This window comes from Helobdella robusta, assembly GCF_000326865.2.
Source record: "Helobdella robusta unplaced genomic scaffold HELROscaffold_15, whole genome shotgun sequence".
Taxonomy (NCBI): Eukaryota; Metazoa; Annelida; class Clitellata; order Rhynchobdellida; family Glossiphoniidae; genus Helobdella; species Helobdella robusta.
In genome coordinates, this window is record NW_008703839.1 from 3,434,527 (window position 1) to 3,457,041 (window position 22,515).

The 22,515-nt window shown below is 31.3% G+C and overlaps 3 protein-coding genes across 3 annotated transcripts; all 3 read right to left on the reverse strand.

The window, feature by feature from the left end:
• Positions 1–4: 4 nt before the first annotated feature.
• Positions 5–1,201, reverse strand: HELRODRAFT_169497 (hypothetical protein; the record flags this gene model as incomplete). The annotated part of the gene is made up of 1 exon (XM_009015300.1): positions 5–1,201. The coding sequence occupies one exon, from the start codon at positions 1,199–1,201 to the stop codon at positions 5–7; it is 1,197 nt and encodes a 398-aa protein (XP_009013548.1).
• Positions 1,202–1,676: 475 nt separating this feature from the next.
• HELRODRAFT_74868 (hypothetical protein) lies at positions 1,677–2,702 on the reverse strand (the record flags this gene model as incomplete). Its single annotated transcript, XM_009015301.1, has 1 exon — positions 1,677–2,702. The coding sequence occupies one exon, from the start codon at positions 2,700–2,702 to the stop codon at positions 1,677–1,679; it is 1,026 nt and encodes a 341-aa protein (XP_009013549.1).
• Positions 2,703–21,540: 18,838 nt separating this feature from the next.
• HELRODRAFT_74970 (hypothetical protein) lies at positions 21,541–22,029 on the reverse strand (the record flags this gene model as incomplete). Its single annotated transcript, XM_009015302.1, has 2 exons — positions 21,541–21,669; positions 21,811–22,029. The coding sequence occupies 2 exons, from the start codon at positions 22,027–22,029 to the stop codon at positions 21,541–21,543; spliced, it is 348 nt and encodes a 115-aa protein (XP_009013550.1).
• Between the last annotated feature and the right edge of the window lie 486 nt (positions 22,030–22,515).

The following is a 22,515-nucleotide window of genomic DNA, read 5'->3' on the forward strand; positions in this document are numbered from 1 at the left end:
TTTGTTAAGGTTTTTTAATTGTTGAGCGCAATATCGAAAAATTCATGTTCACTTTGGGACGACGAGGCCTGGCAACTTTGCATATTAATGTAGAATGTCGAGCTCTGTAAAAAGTCGTACTTGGCTGCACTAGCCTTGGAATTTTTGTCAATTCTTTTCGAATGATTTGTAATTTTATCTCGTCAGCATTCACTTTTTCCAACCAAGAAAATGGAACAAATACACCTTTGTCATTCTCTCTTAACGTTACTTTAGCTATTGTAAATGAAGTGCTCTTTGTTAAATCATGATCTGAAAGCGTTTCATCATGAACCTGAGACATCGCCTTAAGTGGTTCTGCATTTTTTTTTGGAACGTTTTTTGTCGCAGAACCTTTATTTGGAAAGATGTAATTATTGGATTTTATGCAATGATTGCTGTAGTTTACAGCGTCATGATTGTTATATTTATTTGAACACTGTATTGATGACACGTATTGTTCATTACCGTCATTCACTTTATTTCTTGGTTTTAAAATATTTTTTTGAGGAACACCTCTGTTGCAAGAGCTTTTAATAGAAGGAGGGTTAATTTTGTGACAATTTGTATTTGCCTTAACATTTTGCTTGTTGTTTGGTTTGTGTACTATCTTTTTAGGAAAACTGAAAACAGATTTATGTTGACCCTTATTTGGAGAAACAGAAGATAATTTGTAACCAATTTTTTTCATTGTTTTGTTTGAAAAAAATCCTTTTTTTGACTTGACCTTAGAAACAAGTTTATTAAGATTGTCATTTTCTTTATCAACTTTCATAATTTCTTGCGAGTTACGACTAAACGGAGTCGTTGATCGGCGATTATAATTATTTTTTACTTCCCGGTTATGCCACGGCTCTGGCATTCCAATTTGTTCAAATTCAAAATTGATTGACTTATTAGAATTCAGCGTAGAAATACTATCTTTGTGAGCTACATCCTCTTCAACAAAATATGGATAGGAAAAAAGACTGGAATTCGACTGACTTGATGACGCCAAAGTGTACATTAGTGATGTGTTATGATTCATGTTGCGATCATGATTGTAGTATAATTTGTTTGAATTTTGATTGAAAACATTGGACGTTTCGACATTATCGTCATCTGGGTCGTAGTAATAAGGCGGCTCTTTTAACGAATAATTAAAGTTCATTTCAGAAATTTTCAAGTTTGAATTATTCAGCATTTTGAAAAGTACTATTACAAAAACTTTAAACTTGAGGCGGCTTATGTATTTTAAACAAAAATTTTCAAAATAATTGTTAATAAGAATCGCAAAGGTTATTTAATTTTTGTTTTAGCAATTATTTCTTCATTATCTGATGTTATGCTGTTACGGATGTTATTATGATTGTGAAAATAAACAATGACGTCAGAGCGGTGGTGTATTATCATAGAAGGTTTGTCGTTTTATATAATCTCCATTTACCGTTGCAAATATTTCAGGCTTCAAAGCTTCCTTATGATAGGTTGAAAAATATAGAAAAGAAAATTGGAATTATAACCGAAAAAATGTTGCAAAAAATAAAACAGAAAATCCACATTTCTCCAATATTAACAATAATCATCACTGCAGACAAAAAAACTGAATGTTAAAAGTTAATAAAAACGCAAACAAGAGTCAAGTTATGTATTCAATTTTTGTCGATATTATTGAACATTTATGTATAACATATTCCAAGCTGGTTGAATATTTCATCTGAAATTTCAGCAACGAGCAGACTATCGCAGTGTCTCGCTTGAGGCGCTTCAATTTCCTTTTTATTTAAACACTTTCCAATCTGCTCTATTTCATAGACAAAGCCGATTGTTTTTGGATAATTTGTTGCCACATGATCATTTGGCATTTTTTTAGTAGATGGTTTTCCACAAATAATGATTGTTTCGCAACACCAAAAGTCCTTTAATATTATCGATCCTTTACTTCCACTGATAACTGCATCATTTTGGTAGTCACAAATGGTACTCAAAGAAATTAAAGCGGTTTGATCATTAGCGTAAACCAATTTTATTTCAACTTTTTCGTCTAAACCATTTTTGTTCAGGTTTCCCGAAGCTGTAACTTCTTTGGGTTTTTCTGAATTGAAAACTATGCAAGCAAGGTGAAGAGCATAGCAACCCAATCCAAGTGTTGTACCTCCCCCCAAGTCTTTCTTAGTTATTTGAACAGATGAATTCCAATCAAATTTTTTACCAAAATTAACTCTTAATTCTGTAATTTTTCCAATAGTTTTATTGACCAATGCTTTATTTAATATGTCATAGGTAGGAAGAAATCTAGACCAAAGACCTTCGACGAGCAATAAATTTTTAGATTTTGCGTAATCTAATAATTGTTTACATTGAAATAGACTTGTCGTCAGAGGTTTTTCACAAAGAATTGGTTTACCATTTTGCAAAGCCTGCAGAGTGCATTGATAGTGGCTTGAGGTAACTGTTCCTATATAAACCACATCAATATCCGCGTTTAAATAAAGATCAACATATCTGTCGTAACAAATTTTGATATCGAACTTGGATGCGAATTTTTTTGCACTGTCTAGAGACCTCGATGCTACCGCCAGTACAATATGGTTGAGACCTGACAGCTGCACTGCAATGCAAAAGTCTTCAGCTATTTTTCCTGTTCCAATCACGCCCCATTTAATGGAAGGTGGAATTATGGAAGGTTGATTTATAGAGTTCATCTAGAACAATTTTGCAACTGGTTTCTAAATGGGAAAATATGCAAAATTTTAAATGACAAAAATTTATAAAAAACTAGAAAATTTATTTTCATATAAGCAATTTGCTAACCTGTGTTACTCAAGACTATCATAAAAATTACATCAATTTTTTTTCAGCAATTTCACTCAGTACTTAATCGATAACAAAGTGGACTGAACTATTTTTTTCATAGAGATTTGTTATTATAAATAGACCTTTTATAACATTTGCTTTGTGTCAAAAATTCCCTATTTTAAAAAAATTGTTACGAGTGTTTTTAAATTTTATGAAATCAGCTATTTTTTTTATTCTTTATAATGCAACTCTGTCAAACTGCAGAGCTGCTTACATGTTATTCTATACTTATAATTAAACTTTCGTGCCACAAAGACTGTACACTATCCACACCACATGACGCACATACGCGTTGCGTATGCACGCGCAAGCATCGCATCATATACAGATATGATGGTTTTTGAGTTTTCGATAGACAGTATTCGAACCATGCCATCGCGTAATAGCAGCGCTAGACATTGCACTTGAAATAAATCAAAGACCATTTAATTTGTAATTACAAGTTTTTGTGTATAATCTATTTATTAATCAGTTGTTTGTTGTCATATTGAAAAAAATATGTTATGCTTTCCTGCTTATTTCACTCGTCAAACTTTAGTCATTATGCTTCAATAACAATTTATAAGTTTAAATTTCTACTGTTGTATTACATACCAATATAAAAAATATCTAACTAATATTCAACCACATCCATGAATGAGAATAATTTATTTAAATATCAATTTTATTGTAACTTCATGACATTTTATCTTTTTGCTATAGATATCTTACTGAAGAAAAACTTTCTATAGTTAAATATTGTAATATTTGTAAAAATATCAAAATAAAAATTACTCACAAGTTATCTTTTTAAGTTTCTATTCGACCCAAATTTACTACACTGACGATACAAAATTTGAATGAAAATAAACAGATAGAGCAATAGTGCGCATGTTGTACAAAGGTCATTGGTAAGTACACGCTTTCATTTTCGTTTTAAAAATAAATTTCTATTATTTACTACAAATTTCAATTTCATGTCATAACTGATTTCTAACCTTTTTCAAGTTTTGCTTTTAAAAACATTTCAAAACAATTTCTGGCAACTATTTGAATACTTCAATATTCCATTTAATATTACATTAATGTATCTCGTGTTTCGGCGTTCCATATCTATTCGTGATAAGTCCATCCTGTCCATGATGTGCTGGAGACCAGAATGAAAAATTAATTAACAATGTCATTCAAATCGAGTCTTCAGTTGACTCAACCATGTTTTAACTAAACTACTGGAAATACAAACTTTTCTCTATTAAGATCATGACGTTTTTTAAAAAACTGACATCGCTCACCAAAAAATTTTAATTCTGTCCTTCATTTTTTCTAAACGTTGAAAACGTTAACATTAAAATTTTGGCAATCTGACGAACGTTATTAAGATATTACTAAATGTTTTGGTTGAGGCAACAATCAAATTTGCAAATTTTGACTGCAGTGGCTTAAATGTAGTTTAACAAATGACACACGAAATGGAGTCACCGAAACCGACATTTTGTTTGTTTGATGTTTCATGAGGCATTTGGATTGAAACATTTATTTGCATTCTTCATATTCAATTTCAGTCGCGCCAGTGTTTTATTGTCATTCAAGCGACACTGAATAATTTTAAAACACATTTCTGCCGGCTCTATAGTTGTGAGCTTAACAGAAAACAAAATTCTAAACAATAAAAACACATTATAAATGCATACAGCAGGACAAAGCATCTGATGAATGAATGAATCAATTAGTTTTTAAAACGCTATTTCCGCGATGTTCAACAGCGCTCCTCAATGAATTTTGCAAACAGATGGGTCTTGAGACCCGCTCTGAACTTCGTAGGTGAGGTAGTCAGAGAAGGCGGTATAGATTTAGGAAGTTTATGTATGGTTAAAAAACATTAATTTTAACATTGATTAAATAAAAATTTAACACACACACACACACACACACACACACACACATATATATATATATATATATATATATATATATATAATGATTGCAAAATTAAATTTTTATATGAAATTTTATTTGGGCAATTAGGCTGACTGATAACCAGTTAAGTCAATTTCGTGGTTTAGGACCATGGATATATATATATATATATATATATATATATATATATATATCTATTTTATATATATATATTTCACTGTTTGCAATAATATTAGTTTCATAAATAACTCGGATACTTATTCTGTTCGTGTTGTATCAAATAAAAGTTTAGCTCGTCTGAACTCCGTTTTATCTAATTTTGACTGGAGTTGTTTAAATCAATTTACCGATTTAAACAAATATACTTCATCATTTATTAATTTTTTTACTGATTTCATAAACAAAACATGTCCCATCCGCAAAATGAGATCTTGTAAAATCAAAAATCCGTGGCTAACAAAGGGTATCCTTAAATCATTCAAAGTTAAATCAAAATTATATAAATTGTATATTAAAAATCCTTTTGAACTTAATTTTAAAATTTATAAAAAATATCGTAATAAATTAGTTATTATTTCTGAAAAAAATTACTATAACGATTTATTTGAAAAAAATAAAAACAATACAAAAGTAATTTGGCAATATATTAATAAATTAATTAGATCCCGACCTAATAATCCTATCAGTGAAATAAATGTAGATGGTTTGATAATAGATAATCCGAAGAATATATGTGAAGCATTCAATAATTATTTTACCACTATTATTAAACACAATGATGGTTCTCAAAGTAATATTTTTTTGAACAATATTTCCTCAAATTTTACCGTAAACTCTTTTTATTTGGATTTAGTTGATAATGATGAAATTCTCGGACATGTCAATGATTTGAAGTGTTCTCATTCATCAAACCATGATGGTATTTCTTCTTTTTTTTATCAAAAAAACAATATATAACATTATTGATCCACTTAGTCATATTATTAATCAATCATTTGCCACCGGTATGTTTCCTGATCTTTTTAAGATTGCTAAAGTTATTCCCTTGCATAAAAATGGTCCCACTAATCTGCTGTCCAATTATCAGCCAATTTCAATTCTACCATCTTTGTCAAAAATCTTAGAAAAAATCATGTCAAATCGTTTAAATAATTATTTGAAACATATCAAATTTTTCAATAATTCTCAATATGGATTTAGAAAAGGTAGATCTACTGAGCTGGCGTTGTTAGATCTTGTTGAGAGAATTCTTAGTAAAATGGAAGATAAGTCGATAACTATTGGGTTATTTTTAGATCTATCTAAAGCGTTTGATTCTATCAATCATGCGTTATTGTTGAGGAAATTATATTCTCTTGGTATTCGTGGAGTACAACACAGATGGTTTGAAAGTTATCTATCAAATCGTAAACAATATGTAGCTTTGGGTAATCATCGGTAATCGAATGTTTTGATTAAATTTGGTGTCCCGCAAGGCTCAGTTTTGGGGTCTTTGTTATTTTTAATTTTTATAAATGATTTATCCACTGTCAGTAAATCACTTGAAAGTATATTGTTTGCTGATGATACAACTATTTTATGTTCTGGGAAAGACATTAATACTGTGGTCAATACATTTTACACTGAAATGGAAAAAATATGCAGTTGGTTTAAATCAAATAACTTAAATATAAATTATAAAAAAACAAACTATATGATTTTTGGTTCTAAGATTGTTACTAATAATTTAGGGATTTCTATTAAAATTGATAATAACAGTATTGAAAGAGTGTATACAAATAAATTTTTAGGTTTTGTAATTACAGACAATTTGTCATGGTTAAATCATATAATGCACATATCAAGTAAAATTTCTAAAATTACTGTATCATTCATAAACTGAGGTTCAAGCTTAGTTTTGATGTCACTAAAAAATTATATTACAGTTTAAGTTATCCGTATTTAACATATGGCGTAATGTTATGGGGTAATAGTTGCACGACTCATCGTAATTCTTTGAGATTGGCCTATAATAGTTTTGTTAGATGTCTTTTTTTCTTGAAAAAGTATGACCATGTCTCAAGTTTTTACCAAATTTTAGTTTCATTTCATTATCATTTTGTTTTACGAACGTTTAATTTATGTGCAGTGTGCTATGCTTTTGTGTCAAACAGTTGAACGAACAAATTATGTTATCGTATATAAGCTTGATAATTTTTTAAATTGTTTCTGTTTTTTTTTTTTGTGGCCTATAAAGCTTAATAAGCTTGTATGGTCTCCTAGCCATTTTTTTGTGGTTAATAAAATTTGTTAAATGAAAATAAATAAATAAATTTTAGGACGTGTCATCAAGAATTTAAAGTCATAGGAATTTAAATATAGAACTTGATTTTGAGCATTGACCAGGAAGTTTTTGTACAGTTATAATATTTTTAAGCTGTCGTAGTTGACCAGTCATCATTACATATATATTTCTATGATATTCCGGGTGATTGATAAACTTAACTATTCGGGCTTTATAAACTTAACGTTTTTCCCAACCATCCAAACAATTTTTATTTATTTGGAGTTGTTGAACAAAAGCTCACTTCATTTTTTCCATTTATTTCATTTCACTGCATATATATCGTTATGTTAATCAGTATTATTCAAAAGTATGCGCTAAAGCGAAGCTTGTTTTTTTTTTAAGGCCATCGTTTGGTGTCATGGCTGCTTTTATTTTACTATTCTTTGGAATAGTATTTAACACTTCCGTGCTTAATAAATGAGTGAATTATTCTTTTAAATTGCTTTGCGAACATTTTGAGCTTTTAAGTAACGTTTTGAGATGATGGAAAATAAACTAATTTCATCAAAGATTTTTACCGTCACACTTTTAGATCCAAAAGATGAGTTGGACGAAGTAATGAGCGATAATAACGTTCTTTTTAAGTTTTGTTTGTTTATATTTTGATTTCGGCTTGCAATTTATTTTTAAAGTATAATTTGTTTATCATTTTTTTTCAGAGATTAGAAAAGTGCTATGGAGTCGTCCTCTCACTGACCAACAATTTGTCTGATCGAGAAGCAGTTGATGCTTTGCAAAACTTTGTTAGATTTTCATTTTTTAAATTAAATATTAAAGTTAAATTTATAATTTTATATTTAATAATTTTTTTCTGTTTTTTGAGATCTCAATATTTTTGCTAGCAAATTTGAAATACAATGTGCAAATTGAAATTATGTTGCTCCATCAAGATTTCGAAAGGTCCTGGCCACCATGATGATGTTCAGCTTGGCTTGTTGTATGTCATTCTAACTGACAGCAAATCTGCTTCAAAAGTATGTCACCAGATCAGATTTTTTTTATGTTTAAATAAGAATAATTATCTAAAATTATATTTTTTTTACTCTACTAATACTGAAGCCACATAAGCTTCTTCTTGAAAAATATTTTCTACATTTTCATACACATTTTTAGAACTTAATTTTTTAGTGAAATCATTGAAAATTCCATGGTTCATCAATTAATGATTTTCTGTCAACTTCATAGCATTATAACATGATTGCAATGGTGAGTCAAGATGGTATGAACAAGGTTGTCCTGATGGTTGGGCAACTTATCTATGAAAAATGGATTAGATTAAACGATGCTTGCAAACTTCAGGTTTTTTTTTTATTGATATAATAATACTTTTATTTAATAAAGAGATTTATGTTAAAATATCTACTAGAATCCAGTATATATATTTGGGAATTTCTTGTACTTTCTTTCTTTCTCTATAAATTAATTTTCATATCTATTGCTTATTTTTATATTTATATCTTATAAAAATTATATTTATTCAAAAACTAACTTTTGTCCTCATCTACTTTATTTGATAATAATTATTAGATATTTACTCTATTTCATATGCCATAATACTACATTTAAGTGGAAAATCTCTTGCCACTTGGTGTTGTGGCCATTACCATATTAAATATTATTTTTTCAAATCCATTTTGATTGTTTCACAATCCTTTGAAATACAGTTGACCTGGTTAGCAAGGGAAATGATTCACAATGGTGTTGCTCGAGCCGATTCTGTTTGTCACCATCTTCTCCGGCAGATTGCTGGTTTGTTCTCTTCTGCATTCTGTTTCGCAGGCATTCAAAATCAAAATTTGACTACCTTTCTTGTTAACTATTTTGAATATATTTATTGAAAAAAACATTTTTCTCTTTGCTAAAAAAGTAAAAAATCAGAATCTTAAATATTAGCAACATATTTATGCAGGTGGTGATGTAAGTCCCAAAAACGTATGGCTAACTGAAACAATGCTGGATATCTTATCTGAAAATAGGTCATTATATTGATTCGAGTGATTTCATTAAATTAACAGATTTGGTTTTAGTTTTTTACATTATGAACTCACACCTCATGATTCTCATCATTTCTCATGTTACATCCATCAGCACTTCACATCATTAGCACATGCAGTACAATCTATTAACGTGGATACCATACATCGTCATACAACATCAACAGTATCAACTAATAACATCACCTAAAACAACAACTTTACCTAAGGCAACATCAACAACAACATCAATATGAATGACAACAAATTTAACACTTACAACAGGACCTGGTTGGATAGGAATAACACATTCATCCCCATAGCCGTGTACACGTACCTCCGCATGATCATCGACCACGGTGCACCATCACTCATTGCACTGAGGCAGAGAGAAGTGGATTTCTGTGTCGGTCTGCTGAGGGATAAGGTGGACCTTTCTTGCATTTGTTCTGCTCTTTCATGTTCTACTTACCTATTCTGTGCTTCACATTTGTTGCTAAACCGCTAACAGAGAAGTAACAGTTTTTGTCATCTGCTCTGTTGCTGTAATTTATCTATTTACAGATAAATTTTGCCATAGTTAATGTAATGCTATAAATTATTTGGTCTGTTATTTTTGCAGCAGCATTACGTTTTTAGAACTTTAATTTTAGGAGGACGTTTGTATCATTTGGCTTGTTTATAATAATAAAGGATTACTCAAATAGATTTATTTGGCTTGTTTAAACTATAAATGGATTACTTCAGTTTGTTAATGTAGATTAAAATGAACACTACCATTAGCCATAGACATGTTTGTTTCTGTTACTAACCCATTGTACAGTGGGCTGATTGCCAGACAATAGGCAGGGACCTGGTGAGATTGTTGCAGGGCGTGGCAAGGCTCCCAGAATTCAAAGAACTCTGGAATGACATACACATGAAACCTTCATCTCTTTCACCGCAGTTCACTGGTACTACATTCATCTTTGTAGATAGTTTGTTAAAAATATTTTATTGAAACTTCCTCATTGTGCTATTTGTATTCGTTAATATCCATCCATTTTGGTATAGTTTTTTGTCTTTTAGCCACACCATCAACATAACAAATGGTTGTAATGGTTGTTAGTGATTTATATTTCTCATATGTGACAATTGAAGGGTTGAAGCAGTTGATGCAGATGAAGACCTCACGTTCCTATTTTGTAAGTCGACTGACTCCTGACATGGAAACCAAAGTGGGCTTCTTGACCATGCAAGTCAGATTTGGTCATCAGAAGAGGTATCAAGATTGGTTCCAGAGACAGGTTCATTTGTTTCGATAATTTGTTTTGAATGATGTGATGCTTTTTTGTGATTTTTCCTTACATGAAAGTCCGTCCTTCTGCTTTTATGTTACCATCATCTCAACATGGGGATTGGTAATTGCATTGGTAACTGCTCTTCTTAATTTGGTTAATTTAGTTCAGCACAATTTATGGTCAACAAAATGTGATATTGCTTTTTAAAATAAATTTTTTCAACATTCATGTACTTGTCACTTTATAAAAATTAATGGCTGTCCATTTGACTAACCATCAACGCAACATTACCACTATCAACAGTATCTGTCCACACCTGAAAGCCAGTCACTGAGATGTGATCTGATACGTTACATTTGCGCGGTCATCCACCCTACAAACGAAGTTCTCTGCTCGGACATCATTCCTCGCTGGGCGGTCATCGGATGGCTGCTCACAACTTGCACTGTTAGTTTGTTAATGTTCATCATGACGGTGAGGTGGATAATGTTATGCTGATGATGTTTATGATGATAAAAATCCAAAGTAGTTATCAGTTTAATGTTGATTTTGTAGTCTTGAGAGTTCTTTAAAACTTTTTCATTTATCACATTATTACATTATTACACTTCTTACTTACAGTAAACTTGGCAAAACTAGAAATTTAAACAGTTATGTGATCCATTAGCATTGTTGATACTAGTGTTATTCATCATACTGTTATATTATTTGTTCTTTACAATTACACTATCAATGCTTTTTTTCTACCCTATATGTTGATGATTAGTTGAATAAATAATAGTTAATCTAATTCAATAATTTTTATTATATTTTAAATGATAAACTTTTTTTCTAACAGTCGAACGTAGCAGCGTCTAATGCCAAACTAGCTCTCTTCTACGACTGGTTATTTTACGACTCGGAGCGTGACAACATAATGAACATTGGTAAGTTAGTTGACTGCAGTTTTAACATCCAGTTTGTCATTATATTTCACTATTTGGGTTTAACTTTTCATTGATGTCAAGTGATTCAGTATTCATCTATTGGATTCATAATTGATACTTAGTCTTCCGTCATTTGATAAATAAATTTGTAATAGTAGGATAAGATATGTAGAGGATGATGATGAAAATTTTTTTAATTTTTCAAAATTGTAACAAGGTTGTTATTAGTCAGATAATGATGTAAGAATATTGCTAGAGAGAGATAATTGTATCAGAAGATAGATAAATGCATAGAGAATGTTATCTATCTTAGATTGATTTGATGTTTATATAAGATTCAATAGTTTTTTTGTATACATTGTGATAAAACTGATAATGGTGGCGATGATGAAGATGCTAGAGAAAGTATAGAGAAAGTAATGAAGAAGATGCTGATGAATATTAATTCTGGTTCTTTTTTCAGAGCCGTGCATATTAGTGATGTACAATTCAATGCGGCCCCACCCAGCCATCACAGCAACATTACTTGATTTCATGTGCAGGGTTGGTTCATTCATGTTCCTCTTCTATTTTCGTTCACTCGCTGTCTGTCGATGCTGCTTTGTTGAACAGTCTATTATTGAGTTTTTGTATTTGTTTATTATTAGTCTTGCTGTTGCACAGATGCAAAATTAGAATAGAGTGGAGGCGTACTTTTATTTTTGCACTTATCACCAAATAAATGCACAACTGTTTTTTTTAAAACCTGTTTGAAAAACTTTTGGTGAATTTCAACCTCATAAGTGATTTTAGTTTGTTGGTTGGTTGGTTTGTTTGTTTGTTTGTTAGTTTGGATTTTTTTAGAGTCTGTCATTTTGCACGTTAGGAATAAAGATGATGATTGAGCAGATAACAGGTATGTTTATAGCTGAGTTTTATTTAATAATTTTCATCACCAAAGTTGTTCTCTCAAAAAATATTGAAGGAATCGTCATTTATATCATGCTTTGTAGCTATTTTGCTACTTACATTGTTAAAAATAATGTTGATTGTTACCGATTTTTAGAATTATCATATTTCTCGATTTATAACTAAGCTTTCTAATCAGAATGTTTGGGTCAGCCATAACATTTCTTGCAATTCAATTTTTTTCTAAATCTTTCTCTTTCAAATCAATTAAAAGTTAACCTTCTTAGTTTATAAGTTTAGTTCAAAATTTGAAATAGCAGCTACAAAACTTCCAATAATTTACTGTTTTAGAATGCATGCATTGCTTAAAGATATGTGATAAATTTATGAGGGCTATAAAAAAATATATTGAAATCATACAGTTTTTAAATCATTTCATCTCTAAATGTGTAGCACATTGGTGTAACGGTAAAATGTCTGGCACTGCTGGTGCAGTGACTGGATTCGACTGCAGAGAGGTCCCTGTCTGTCACATGCAATGTATGTGATGCAATGTTCCACGTGTATTTACATGCACTCTGTGTGTGTGTTTGTTTGTTTGTTTGTTGTTGATACTTCTGAAAAATATTGAAGAGTGAATCGTGATAAATAAATAATTAAATAAATAAAATATAAATAAGTAATTTAAAATTAATTTTCACCAGATATCATCCAATTTCTTCCCACCGATGACACCATGCATTCGACAGGGAATCTACACATCTCTCAATGCCATTCTTGAGAAAAGAGTTTTGCCGTAAGTTGTTTGTTTAATTGGTTGTTTGATTGCTTGATTGATTGCTTGTTTGATTGCTTGTTTGATTGATTGATTGATTGATTGATTGATTGATTGATTGATTGATTGATTGATTGATTGATTGATTGATTGATTGATTGGCTGGTTGACATAGTTTCAATATTTTTTATCAATAGTTTTATGTTGTGGGTTGGCTAACTCTTAAATGGTATCAGATGAATATATATTTATGAAGAGGTTAAGTTACTGATCACTGTGTTGTGTAAATTAAGTTTGAATACAAAAATTTCTCTCATATTGTACACATGTGTGTTGTATTAGTTTGCATGTATGCTTTGTGTTTGGGATACGTTTAATCCTGAAATGCTTATGGAGTTGTGCTAGGACCACTTTTATTTTGTTATTTAAACTGCTAACTTTTCGTTTACATACTATAACCATACTAATACCATAACATCATTCTCATACGGTTATGTTAGGTCACGTTATTGACTCAATGATGTTAGATCTTGTGGTTGACTCTAACTAACATTAAGGTCATACATCAGCTGACCTGTTACTCATTCGGTCATCTTCAATCGACCTTTAGATCACTGGCCCCTCTATTCAACAACTTGAAGCTAGACAAAGATCTGTACAGCATGCTGAAGATGAACTTTCCTGAGTTCTGTTCGCCGCCCGACGCCACTGCCACCCCTACGATGCTTCCTCTCTCCAGTAGCGCAGTTACTGCAACGACAACGACGACACCAACCAACAATGTGCCCGTCAACAACATTCCATCCAAACCACCTGGTACGACGATTCTTATGCTTTTCTTTAAATCTTATGATTGACATTTTTTATTTGTTTTCTTAGCGTTTAATAAGAATAACATTGTGAGCTGGTAATATCTTTTTTTTTTTTAATTTTAATAATCTAGTTTTGTAGAATTTTCTATTTTTGCAACATTTTTTTGAATTATATTGTATTGTGTTGTGTTGTAAGCTCAACATAATTTGTTTATTCATTCGTACACTCATACATATATGCATACATACATACATACATGCTTACATACATGCATGCATGCATGCATACATACATACATACATACATACATTCAAGCAACTGATAGAAGAAACGGACATATATACATTCATTTGCTTACGTTACAAACCAACTTAGATACAGCTCTGAATAATCAGATCAATGGAAAAGAGAATGTAGATGAAATGTCAGAGAGCACCAACACAGATAGTATCAACAACACCTCAACCCACCAACCGGAGTCAGTCGATGCTGCTGAGTTAAGTGATGAGGAGGACTTGAACAGCACCAACACATGTAAGTATCTTTTTTCACAGATTCTTCTCAATTTTTTCTTCACATTTTGTTATTTGTTGCTCCGTGTTTTTTTATACCAAACTCCTGTTTCTTTCTTTTTATTGTTTGGTTTCTCTGAAGTGTGGGTTTGGATGTAAAGAAATTTTTTTTATAATAAGCCAGGTGAACAAAACGTTCGATAATTTTGTTTTGCTAATTATAAAATTGTGTATTTTTTTCAGCTTCCAAGCCAAAAACTCAGACGACGAAGGTAAAATCAGAATTAACATCATTACAAGCAGTGCCAGAAATCAAAAGATCGCTATCAGTGCCACACTCTTCCACTACATCAATAACAACAAGATCGTCCAATCGCACTAAAGAAGCCATACAGGTGGACATTCCGACACTGACCAGCAATCTGGAGGAAAAGTTGAAGGAGTTGGTGCTGCAGCTTGCCAATGAAACGTTAGTGAGGTGTTTAAAGCTTTCTATGTTGAAAATATGTTTGGTTCGTGTTATTTGAGTGACCAATTAATTTGTTTTATTAAAGATTTTATTAATCACACTCAAATGTTCAATGATTAACTTTTACACAAATACAATTTATTACACAAATCTTGCCTAGAATATTTAAATAGAATAATCTAGTCCAATGATCTAGTTAATGCTACTATTGATAATAACTTTAAATACATATTGAATGTACAGACATTGTTGTACAGACAGACATACTCATGCATACGTTTTGAATATACAAACATTGTACACACATATTTAAGACTGGCATTGAGTTCAAACAATCCTCAGAAAGCTGCAGTATATAATAGGAAGACAAATGATATGGCTGTTGATAGCTCTGTATATAATACTCATACATACGTTTTGAATGTGCACACATTGTTGTACTCATACTCATACATACGTTTTGAATGTACACGCATTGTTGTACGCATATTGTTGTACACACATTGTTGTACACATACTCATACAAACGTATTGAATGTACAAATACTGATGCAGAGACAAGGAAACCCAATGTGAAATTATGGATGGCATCATACAGCTGATTATTCGACAGGATTTTGACGAGGACGATGCTGCCGAGTTGTCGAAGGCCCTCTGTCACATACTAGCCCCCTACTTCAAAATCAAACTCCTTCCAGACGAGATTGATGACGAGTAAGTGATGAATCCATGGAGTGATTGTTCGTGCATTTAAAAAGATGATGATAATTGAATAGTAGAAGTTGCTTTAAAAAATTAAAAATTTATGAATTTTGCATCTGCATGCAGGTCACAAACTGCATGCAGATGGATAAGTTATAAATATAAGTTAGTGGCTAGATGAGGGGTAAATAAATTTTTAATATGCATTTTGTGGCTACTTGCAAATCATTGTGAATTAAAACTTGACATCAAACAAATCATCAGGTCAGTCGAAGAGTCAATTGGCATGCCTTTGTTTGTCATATTTAGGTTGGTTGAGTTTCCTGGATTGATCTATTGAGTAATTGATTGATTGATTGATTAAATGATTGGTTGGTTGAATGATTGATTGATTAGATAATAATTAATTCATTGACAAATTGATTGATTTTTTGTCGTTAATTTGTTGATTTAATGGTGACTTGTTAAGTTACTAAGAAGTTTAAACCAGTCAGATATAATTTTAGGAGGCTCTGTTTTTTATACTCCAGTTCAAATGAAAGCAAACTTTTTATGGCTTTATGGCTCGATTTATTATTTAAATTTAGTTAAATAATTAACTAATTGGTAGTTATAACGTTTTTAAAAAAGTATAACATATGAATAAATAAATATTGTATTGCTTAAAAAAAATGTCGCAGGAACATTCACCAAGCTGGAGAGGAGGATCCAAGCAGGCAGACCCTGATGATGTTGCTGGAGCAAATGTACAACATCCAGTCTAAGGTCGGATACTACTTCCTCTACTTTCTCAAAGCCAGGTTTGTATTGAACGCCTCTGTCTGTTTGTTTGTCTATTTGTCTGTTTGTTTGTTTGTTTGTCTGTCTGTTTGTCTGTTTTGTTGCTTGTCTGCTTATATCAGATTTATTTAATTTTCAACTGACAATTTTGGATGGTTTGGTTCATTAGGGTGATAAATGCAGTATTAGATTATCATATTCGTAAATAAATATGTGTTTTAGATGCTTATAACATTCTCATAAGTTGGCTGCCACATGATCATGGTGAATGATGGATGAGATGATGAGTTGTTGATAACATAACATGCCCATAAGTTAACTAATGATGAAGAGAGATGGATTTCACAATTCTTCATAAATCTCATCTTTGATTGATGAACTACTTATTGCCTGTTTTATAACCAGCTCAAAAGTTCAGCACGAGGTGAAGATGACAGCCTACAGAGACTTCTGTAAAACTATGGAGAACCAGCTGGATGATTATCTTCTTAATGATCTAAAGGTTTTTTTTTTAAGTTTTGCCTCTATTCATCGGTCCGTTTGTTTTGCTCTAATATGCCGCACTCATCCGCCATCACACAAGTTGTTTGAGTACTCAGAATTATCTTTCAATTCATGTATTTGCAACTTATGACGTTCTGAATCTGTATTATTTGACTATTTTTTATTACCAAATCATCGCAATTTAATTTTGTAACATTAATTGTTTGGAATAAAAAATAAATACACAATGCAAATATAATGAAAAAAAAACTTCCGTTACCATCACCACTGAACCACAGCTGTGCCTGGAAGATGATGTGAAGCTCTTCTCCTATCTCATTCCTGACATATACTCCCAGGTTCTCATTTTTCAGTATGATACATATCCTTAAGTCTGCAATGGAATGATTTTATAGTGTAGCTTTATTTTTAAGGGTAAAAATTTCTGAATAATAAATAATACTTATGGATTAATAAATAAATAAGTTAATTAATAAATTAATAAATTAATTTGGTTAATAAAGTTTCCTTCAGTAGCTGTGGGGAATGTTGAGTTGCTTCATATGATTGTGTCATCAATAGACGGATTGCAGGTAGGTTTGCTGCATTGTTCATGTTATTTATGTTGTATTTATTGTTGATGTCATCTATGTTGTTGTTGTTGATGTCATCTATGTTGTTGTTGTTGTTGACGTCATCTGTGTTGTTGTTGATGTCATTTATGCTGTTGTTGTGTTGTTATTGTGTTATTCTTATGTAAGCTATGTTTTTGATCTTTAATTTTTCCTCTATGCCATCAATGAAGTTAGAGTAAATGTGGTTTCTGTTTGCATTGTATCAGTGTGTATGATTGAATGAATGATGGTATGGACGTTTTCATCAATCTGTTTGATGTTAATTCTTTTTTAATGTTAAGTTTTAAGTTGAAATGAAAGGTTGTTTTTGTACCATTTGACTTTAAACTCTTCAAACCAATTGTCTCAAATGCTTCTATTTTAAGTATCTAATTTTTAATTTGTCTCCCCCCCCCCCCCCGAATTAGTTGCAGGATTTGATATGCGAGGTGTTGCAGGGACATTTAGTGATGTTCTCAAAAGATTCATTTCTTTCCATATTAAGTTAGTTTTTATTTGTCTTTGTCTGATCAATTATTTAACTAAGTATAATGTTATCAAATGTAGGCCAAAACAGTGTAAATTTCATTGTAAACTGAAACTGATAAAGTTATGCGTACCAAACGAATTATTAAGAATGATAACTGAAATTTTTATCATATATTACTTATCATCTCGGCATTTTTTATAATATTAATTATTTAAATGAATCACCTATGCTATTGTTTTATCCAGCACACTAATCACGTCACATGACATGACGTCATATCATACACTGCATCACGTCACATATGACATCATATCATCGCTACATCACATCATATGATTGCACTGCACATTCCTCCACGCAGATGCCAGTTTAGAGTGGGAGACAATAGAGCAGTACTTCTTATGGCAGTTGATCTCTTCACATAACATCCCCATCAACCTGGTCATGCCTGTCCTTCCTAAACTTGATTTCGTAGGTGAGGAGGAGTCCTTTACTGCATGGAATGCTTTTTGCTTTTTATTTGTTTTTTATTTTACATTTTGTCTTGGTCATCACCCCTTTTTTTGGATGTAATACTAAATAGCTCAGGGAACTTAGTTTGATTACATATCAGAAAAGCTATTGTTTATTACAGCACATGCTGAAGCGATCTCGAGCATCATGATTCTCTTGAAGCAAGACAGGTTGATTGCTTGCCACTTTGTTTTTTTTTATTTTCCTCTGATTATACTCGGTCTTTTTAAAATTAATTCAAGTAGCATAAGTAGGATAAATATGAAATAGTGTGAATAACCTCTGAGGAACATCTAAGGGAGAATAATAATAATAATAGAATATCTAAGGAAGAATAATAATAATATTATAATGATAAATGTATGGTTTTGTTGCTCAGAATGAAAAAAATGTAATGTAGCATAACGTACAATTATCGAACAGTCCGACGGCTGAAATTTTGCGACCACTTTTGTGTCGAGAGTGCAAGAAGAATGACCTCTTCACAGTGTCACTATTGAGGTTCTGGGCCCAGGAATACGGGGATAAGTTGGCAGATCTGCTCCACAACCAACTCACACGAATCAATGGAACTCCCACCAAGAAAAAAATTGGGTCGGTTAAGTGGATGCAATCATGCACGTGTGGTTAATTTGATGGATGACGAGTATATATTCACGTGGAAGGCTCTTTATTGTTACGTTACAACTTTATCAATTGTTGATGTTTTTATGCTCCACTTTACTGCCACCAAACTTTAGATTGTTTTAACTGTATTGAATAACAGCAAAGCAATGTTTGGAGATGAAGATTGTATGTGTTGTGTACAATTTCATCTGTTGAATAATTAATATAATTGCATGGTTATCTATCAGTTTATTAATTTACTTATGCCATCATTTCAGTCGAACCCATCCCTCTGCTGCCAGCAAGATGAAGGACAAGGATCAACCAACCATTGAACAAATTTTATCTCACCTCGATCACATGAGACTCACTTGTAAAGATATCTCTTGTTAGTTCTTACCATTGATGCCGTATTGCATTTTCTAAGTTGAATGGTGGTTTAATACAAACGAAACGAATGAGCGTGTGAGCAATTATTTGCAATAATGTAACTGTTGATTGGTTACTTATTGTTTGATAAATCATTTCGAGTTTCCTGGTGCATTAGATATTGATTGTTATAATTATTAATTTAAATTATTATCATTAAATTCTTAAAACTTGATCCTTTTAAAGCTTTATTAATCAAATAGTAGTTAACATGGTTAAATTTAATCAGTTTTTTTTTTCATAAAAATTTTCAGAGTATATTTATTATCAATGGTCACAATGTATCATAATGCAATAGTTATTCTATTGTTGATTATCATTTCACTTAGTCCTGTCAAATGAATCGATCCAACAAGCCCTGCAGAGTGTCCAAACATCATGTTCAGATACCTTAAAAGTCAAGTTAGTTTAATTGTTACATTATCCTTATCTGTCATACTTTTAACTTTGTGAACCTACCTAATTAATTTATCATTAGATAATGTTAGAAATAATCCTGAGCTAACGTTTTGATGGTTTATAAAATATTTTTTATTTATTCATCATCATCAATTCCATCTGATGACTAGCTCTCTCAACCTGGCATGTCATGTGATCGTTTCTAGGCTGAAAATCTTTCTTTAGATATATCTTTGTAATGGCTGAATGATTTTATGACCAGCTTGTTTGTTGGATAGAAAAATAGGTTGATATTAGCCCCAGCAATTTGCTTCAACATATTTTCCTTTCAATATTAACAGCCCATGAGTGTCCAGAACTGGACTAATGCCAGTTGACATTCATTATGGTTTGTTGTGCATGGCTTGCTATTGTCATAGAAGAGCAGGATTCAGGCCCATAATAAATTCCAATATAGAAATGACATCTGCGATATATTATAATTTTGTGGACGGAGAAGATTCTTAATCAGAATGCCATCCCTTTGTTGAATTACCATGGGCCATAATCGATCATTATTAATTAATTAGATGCATATTAAATAAATTATACTTTTATAGATATGGAGATTTGCTGGCCTTAGTGGAAGATGTCGAGGAATCAAAGTCAACACGGGTCCTTCGTCAGGTACCCAGCAGGAGGGCCTCACAAGCTGCCACAAAGTCTGCTGGCGGAGGAGTGTCAGGTTCTAATAAGTTGGGCAAACGAGGTGCACCTGATGACAGTGACACGAGCTCTGATACATCAGAGGTATTACGTTTTTCTTTGCTTCTGGTTGGTTTTTTAACTAAATATGGTTTTTTTTATTTTATTAATTTTTAAGATAATGTTTTCACTATTCAACAACACGTCTGTGAACGTTTAACATCTTATAGTTAACTTTTTTGTATGCACAACAATTAGAATTTTAAAAATCGGCTATGTTATTTCGTGGTAGTTTATTCTATCAATATTATTTTTCAGGACGAAGAAAGTTTACATATCTCCAAATCCAAAAAAAGTAAACGAAATCTAATATTCGAGGATTGATTAACGTTTTCTCTCCTCGTTAGATCATGTTGTACAAATAGTCAAATCTGCATATTCTTATTTTGAGCAAATAAAGTGATGGATCATCTAATGCCATTTGGTACGCCAGATGATACGCTGTACAAAAGAAACAGATTGTTGCCTTTTTGTAAATTTCATCAAATATACAACAGTTGCAATTTTATATATCAAGCATTTTTTATTCTATTAGTAATTCTAATATACTTATTATTCATGTGTCGACGATATCAAAATTTATTGAATGTAGAATTACGTATCCGTTCGTTTCATAGTATGTTCGTTTTGAATGCATGAAGGATTGACTCATTGGCAGGTAGAGCATCGTTTATCAGATGCGTGCGCTTAGTTGAATGAATTTAAAATGCAACGTTATGATTAAGTTATCTTGCGAGTAACCTAGTACAGATTTTGGCTAATTCAAGAACAATGTTTAATTATCCCTTGGTGGCTAGTCATACACATTTATGTATTTATGTCGGTCTCTTCTAAGCTTTAACGACGATTGAAGCATTGTTTGGAAGATAAATGGCTGAATTATGCACGAATGAACATTCAATTTGAAGTTTTTGTCGATTTTACAACGGTATTTTGGTTGCTAGCAAATTATGAATAAAAATAAATCTAATGTAAAAAATTCCTAATCTTAATAAATACATTCATCACCATTAATCATCAAGTTTATCACAAAATTATCACTAAATTAGTCAAATGATGTGACTGATTAATCATCCTTTTTATAGAAATGAGCGCCAGCCTTTTCCAATAGCGGAAGTAACTTTCCTTCATTGTGCAGTGTGTAGGTGTCTGTACCTCCACCGATGCATTTGCCTCCAACAAACACTCTGGGGACCTGTGAATTAGAACGCAATTATGATACAATAATATACATTGGTAAAGGATGGGAGATGGTAATTAGTTGCATAATAAAGAGGTCTTAGTATGTCAATGATTGAAAGTTGAACAATGGATAATGAAAGTATTTGTTGGGTACCGTTTTTGCACCAGTCATTTTTCCAAAAAGTTCTTGCAACTTGTCGCAATCTGGTCTTTCATCAATGTCGATGCGGTTATAAGATAGTTTAATTCTTGAAAAAACATCTTCTACCATTGAGCAGTATCCGCATGTGGTTTTTGAAAAAACAACTACTGGATTGGCTTTTAGTTGTTGTTGGATGAACACATATTCATCTGATTTCACATCATCCTTCATTTTAATAATTGAAAAAATTGCGAGGTGTCTAAAATGGTACAATATTTAGACATTGTTTGGGTAAATAGAAAATTTATCTCAAACTATTAACTAAAAAAAGGCAAATAGGTATTATATAATAATAAAATTGATATTATTTTAAGCTGTTAGCAAAACACAAAAATATTATAAATAAAACAAAATAGAATGTAATCATGATGTAATGTGATGTAATCTCAATCAATTTGTTAATTTCTTATTTCTTATTAGCTCTTAAAAGTAAAAACAAATTTTATTATTAAATTTCAGTGGTAATTAAAATTTAAATTATATAATATAAATACTACAAATATAAATAAATACATCATATACAATATAATAATTCAATATATATATATATATATAATTATTAATTATATATATATAGTTATATACATACATAGCAATAAAAACATAAGATAAATTAAAAAGAGATATATATACACAGACAACACAAGTCACAAACAA